We start from the raw sequence: 6346 nt of genomic DNA, 5'->3' as shown, positions 1-6346 counted from the left end.
TCATTCCACAAATTGCATTGGCAACTGATTTTGATTATTATTATTTTTTTTTACGAAAAAGATTAATGGATACCTTGCTTTGAAATATTAAGTCAAAGTGACAAGCAGATATTTATTTTTGATAGCCATAAAACAATGTAAAACCTGTTTCTGTCAAAATTTAAATAAATACATTTAGCCAGAAAGTGTTTTATTATTCCCAGCCTTTTGATGGCCACATAAATAATGTGGCAGACCACAAAAAAATAACCAAGCAGGCAAAAGACATTAAAACAACGTTGAGAACTTGTTGAATTAGGTCATGACATTGAGCACCTTAAATCTAACACAAAGTTTAATCAACGTTGGGTTCTGACCTTGATTTGACCATTAAAATTAAGTAATTTCCCAACCAATATTCTACAACACAAATAACAAGATGCTTTTTGATGACGTTTAATCAATGTTGGGTTGTGACGTTGATTTGACCATTGAAATTTGGACATTTCCCAACCAACAACGTGGATCCAACGTTGGACATTAAAGTTGTCTCAGTTTACAAATACAACTATTTTCCAACGTTGTTTTCAAAGTCAGTTTTAAAAGACATTTATGTATTATCAACATTGCATCAATGTCTTGCTGGAGGACCACAATATGACATGGTGGACCACATAAAATATATATACATGTATGTATGTATGTATTTACATATATGGGTATGTATATGTTTACTTATGTATGTATATGTGTATATATACATGTATATATGTGTGTGTATGTATATTTAAATATATGTATGTATATGTTTGTATATGTATGTATATGTTTATATATGTATGTATATGTGTATATATGTATGTATATATGTGTGTATATATGTATGTATATGTGTATATATACATGTATATATGTGTGTGTATGTATATTTAAATATATGTATGTATATGTTTATATATGTATGTATATGTGTATATATGTATGTATATATGTATGTATATATGTGTGTATATATGTATGTATATGTGTATATATGTGTGTGTATGTATATTTATATATATTTAAATATATGTATGTATATGTTTATACCAAAAAGTATGTCTTGGTTTCAAAAAGGTTGGTGACCCCTGGTTTAAAATGAACTGACTGTCGCCTCCGCTATTGTAAGCTGGGCTGTGGCACCATCTTGTGGCATAACAGAGTAATGCAGTACGGTCACGCCCAGCGTTTCTCTCTAAATCTAATTGGCTGTGATGTGTGTCCATCACGCTACAGACTTCCTCATTGGTCAGCAATCTCCTCCCTCTCCAGCGTTGGACTTTGGCCTGCCAAGTATCAGCGCTGTGATTGGTCCTTGTCACACGCCCACATTCCCATTCGTGCCCCCGTAAACTCCCACTTTTCTCTTTTTGCGCCGATCCAAGTAACTTTTTCCCCTGTCGGTGCACGATTTTTGTTCTGTGGCCGAAATAGAGAAAAGTACAACAAAACCATCAAGTATGTCTGTTTTCGTCCAGGTTCCCCAAGCGACACCTGTTGCTGTCTTTAAACTGACCCAGGATTTCAATAACGACCAGTTCCCACACAAAGTCAACCTCGGAGTTGGGGGTAAGTTTGAACACTCCAGTGAACACCATATCTTGTTTTGTTTTTTTGCAGTCATGTGCATATTGTGATGGCTGCATTTGTGTACACCTCATAATAAATTAATCATGCGATAGTGTGCTATTATGCAACCTTAGTTGAATTCTGTCTTATCTGACTGATGCAAACCAATGAACTCTGAATCTGGACCAGCCTCAGGTTGAAGGTTGAACGCCATCTCAAGCAACCAAACAGGCACACATTTTTCTACCGTGCAACCTTTGTCACTTTTAATCTGATTATATGAGTAGTAATCCTGCAGGCTGCTTACTTTTTAGAGCCATGTGAGAAGTCTTTGCAGAGCCCAGGTACATACAAACCCCGTTTCCATATGAGTAGGGAAATTGTGTTAGATGTAAATATAAACGGAATACAATGATTTGCAAATCATTTTCAACCCATATTCAATTGAATGCACTACAAAGACAAGATATTTGATGTCCAAACTTATAAACTTTATTTTTTTTTTTGCACATAATAATTAACTTAGAATTTCATGGCTGCAACACGTGCCAAAGTAGTTGGGAAAGGGCATGTTCACCACTGTGTTACATCACCTTTTCTTTTAACAACACTCAATAAACGTTTGGGAACTGAGGAAACGAATTGTTGAAGCTTTGAAAGTGGAATTCTTTCCCATTCTTGTTTTATGTAGAGCTTCAGTTGTTAAACAGTCCGGGGTCTCCGCTGTCGTATTTTACGCTTCATAATGCGACACACATTTTCGATTGGAGACATGTCTGGACTGCAGGCGGGCCAGGAAAGTACCCACACTCTTTTTTTTACGAAGCCACGCTGTTGTAACACATGCTGAATGTGGCTTGGCATTGTCTTGCTGAAATAAGCAGGGGCGTCCATGAAAAAGACGGCGCTTAAATGGCAGCATTTATTGTTCCAAAACAAGTTTAAAACTTTGAATAGTCTAAAAGCTTCATGTCAGGGGTGTCAAAGTCAAGGCCCATGGCCCGGGGCCCCGAGATGATATTTAATTAGTATTAGAACCGGCCCGCAGGCCACAGCCGCCTGCTGCTGTTTTGCACGCATCAATCAGTGTTGGCACTAAAAACTTTCAAAATGGGGTCCCAGGGACCCAATCAAGTCAAAAAATGGGGTCCCACAGTAAATGCTTGGGGTCCCACTATGTTGTTGTGAAGTGAATTATATTTATGTAGTGCTTTTCTGTCAAAGCGCTTTTACATAGTGAAACCCAATATCTAAGTTACATGGCAGAGGGAGCAGGTGGGTAAAGTGTCTTGCCCAAGGACACGACTGCAGTGACTAGGATGGCAAAAGCGGGAATCGAACTTGGAACCCTCAAGTTGCTGGCACGGCCGCTCTACCAACCGAGCTATACCGCCCGTATAGTAGCTCTTTTTAAAACAAATATGATAAATGTATGCATCATTCTGTTACATCTCACACTTTATATTGTGTTTTGGAAAAAGGTTGCCATAAATGTTACTTAATTCATTAAATTAAAAAAACGCTGCCGGTATTTTTTTCTATATATTTATTGTAATATTTTCAGAATGTGTTTGTTCTATTTTTGGCCAAAGTAAGACAAAGAAAACAATCTGAAGTCGTATTTGTCAGGGTCTTGGTAAGGTGAGGGTGACCCCAGGATGCAGAGACGGGATACAATGTGGAATTACAAAAATTTAATTAGACAAAAGGTGATAACTAAAGAGCTTTGGGCTCCTTAAAAAGGGGCAGAAAAGCGCTATACAAGTACAACCATTTTAACTAAGGGCGATGGGGCTGAAAACGCACACCATGAAATCTGGACTAAAAGGTTCCTCAGCGGTCGGAAGGAGAAAAGGGCCAGGGCAGACTGAGCAGGGCAAGAGTCCAACAAAAGTTATCCTTTTACTTCAGGGGGACTAGGACATAAACACATAGGAGGTTAGGGAATTCAGGACAAATGAGCGAAAGCATACCAGGTCAGGTGAAGCAGGTGCATGTACGTCAGGAATTCTGGAAGCAATAACCGGCGAGGCCAAGCTGATGGCGAGGAGCCTAAATACCGGTGTGCTTAATTGCGAGCAGGTGTGCCACAAGGTCCGCCCCTCGCCGAGGACGAATTACAAAAAGCACAAGTGCAGACAAAGGAGAAGGCAGGAAAACACTAAAAACACAACAGTGTTTATTTTTTAGTTTTAATGCCATCATTTTAATTGTCCGGCCCACATGTGCACAGATTTTCCTCCATGCAGCCACTGAGCTAAAATGAGTTTGACACCCCTGCTTTAAGTGATCCCCACTGGGAACTTGCCATTATGTGCGTGTGTAGCTTTAATGCTAATGAGCTGAGTTTGTCCATCCCTATCTTTGACAGAGTGTGTGGCTCCAAGAAACGCTATTGTGCACTTAATCCACTTTTTGCCTTGATAAATGTGTTGGTTTTATTAAATTACACTGCAGACCAAATCTGATTTTACTACGTTGAAACAAAATGCTTTTTGTAGACGTTTATCCAATGTCAGGTCGTGACTGTCACATTTGGACTTGGTTTAGTTTTGCTTCTTCCACGCAAAGGATGATTGGCACGAGCCAGACGAGAGTGTGAGTACATTTGAGGGGTTAGTGCGTCTGCCTCACAATACGAAGGTCCTGCCGTCCTGGGTTCAATCCCAGGCTCGGGATCTTTCTGTGTGGAGTTTGCATGTTCTCCCTGTGAATGCATGGGTTCCCTCCGGGTACTCCGGCTTCCTCCCACTTCCAAAGACATGCACCTGGGGATAGATTGATTGGCCCTGCGATGTAATGGCGACTTGTCCAGGGTGTACACCGCCTTCCGCCCGAGTGTAGCTGAGAAAGGCGCCAGCACCCTCCGCGATCCCAAAAGGGAATAAGCGTTAGATAATGGATGGATAAACACTATAATACAAAAACAGGAAAACAAAGGGCGCGTACAAGGGCGGATAACAAACTAGACTATACTCAAAGCAGCACAATGGCATGACTATATACAAACGAACAAAAACACTAACTGTGGCACGAAACAAACCAAAAACTTGCACTGAGGCATAAATACAAAAAACTCACATGGCGTGGTCAAAACAACAAACAGCGTGGCAAGGCATGAAGGTCGGCAAGGTAAGGCAGGTAGGATAGTAGGTATTCGGTGGTAAGGTACAAAGTTTCCAGGACAAGGACAGAAACAGAATGGCTTAAATAATGACTATGATGATGATTAGTAACAGGTGTGAGGGCTGAGGACAGGGGCGTGTGTAGCCTGTATGTTACTTAAGTAAAGCAATGTACAAGTATTAAGTAAACAAGGAATTATATAACTGGGCTAGATCAGAAGAAACTAAATTCAGCTCTAGGAATGGAGAGTAATGAAGACTGAACACAGGTTTTAAGTTTAAAAGGTACCAAATTATATTAAAGAATTATAGGAAAAATAAACAACAGACATGTAAATCCGAATGGCCATTCACATTTTCAACATAAATTACAGAACGTTCAATATTTACAATGTGATACAGTCCTTGTTTTTACCAAAAATGGTATAAGCGCAACACGACAGTTCATTAAACGACTTCGCAAAGTCCACGTTGTGGTGGCAGTGTCCAGAGGGGTTTTAGTGAAGGTAACGGGGTAAATGTGAAAGTTCAGGAGGACAGAAATGAACTCGTTGCGTTTATGGAATACCAAAGGGAAAAAACAGAGCGGCTGCTGAGGAGCCTCCTACCCCGGTTGGGCGGATTCAGTTCGGTTGGTTCGGTTCCAGGCATAAAGGTTCAGACTAGACTCTAGTTCAGGCTCTAGCTCGCCATCCAACATGGCCAATTCCGCAGATAAATCACACTTAACACTCTCGCACGACGACCCACGGCTTTAATAGTTGGCTCCTGCTGCAACGTCCCTCTCGCTCTTCCTGGAAGCAGCCCACTACTGGATTTTATGCTTCCCGCAACAGGTCACGTGACCGCGTGACGCAATGACGCACGCACGGACCGCTTAGACAACGGAAATAAATAGGATATTTAATGGGGTTCGAAAGGTTATTTAAATAGAAAGGATATTTAAGTAAAATTATATTTAAATAGAAAGATATTTAATTAGAAATAATATTCAATGGGGTTTTAAAGGATATTTAAATGAGGATATTTAATGGGGTTTTGTCACCCAGGTTACACATGACTTGAGGGCAAGGTGAAAATCAATGAGTTGGCATGGAGACGAAAACAAACCAGGAAGTGCAAAAACTGACCTGAATGTCCAAAAAACAAAACATAACATGACAAAAATAAAACATAATCCACAGGCGTGACAGTGACGTTGATTTGATCATTGAAATGTGGTCATTTCCCAACCGACAATGTGGTTCCAACGTCTAGAGGCTAATCTTTCCTGTGATAAAATGGCAACCAAGGTGATCAAAAAGGTCAACCAAAGAACGAGATTCCTCTACAGAATCTCCTCTCTGGTCAACAAAAGCACCTTGAGGATTCTAGCGGGAACTCTCATTCAACCCTTCTTCAATTACGCTTGCACCTCCTGGTACCCCAGCACCTCCAAAACCCTCAAATCTAGACTCCAAACATCCCAGAATAAGCTAATCCGGTTACTTTTAGACCTCCACCCCAGATCACACCTCAATCCAACCCACTTCTCCAAAGTGGGCTGGCTCAGGGTGGAGGACAGAGTAAAACAACTTGCACTGAGCCTAGTCTATAAAATCCGCTACACCTCCTTGATACCGAAGTACATGTCA

General features: G+C 40.5%; 1 protein-coding gene across 1 annotated transcript in view; it reads left to right on the top strand.

The window, feature by feature from the left end:
* Window positions 1–1375: 1375 nt before the first annotated feature.
* Window positions 1376–6346, top strand: part of got1 (glutamic-oxaloacetic transaminase 1, soluble) — a 22002-nt gene continuing 17031 nt past the window's right edge. The window contains exon 1 of the mRNA XM_061910210.1: window positions 1376–1587. Coding sequence (XP_061766194.1) covers window positions 1479–1587 — 109 coding nt within the window. The 5' untranslated portion in view covers window positions 1376–1478. The remainder of the gene's footprint in view (window positions 1588–6346) is intronic.

The sequence above is a fragment of the Nerophis ophidion genome, linkage group LG09 (assembly GCF_033978795.1).
Source record: "Nerophis ophidion isolate RoL-2023_Sa linkage group LG09, RoL_Noph_v1.0, whole genome shotgun sequence".
Classification (NCBI taxonomy): Eukaryota; Metazoa; Chordata; class Actinopteri; order Syngnathiformes; family Syngnathidae; genus Nerophis; species Nerophis ophidion.
The sequence above is the reverse complement of the archived record's forward strand: the minus strand, read 5'-3'. Positions and strand labels throughout refer to the sequence as shown.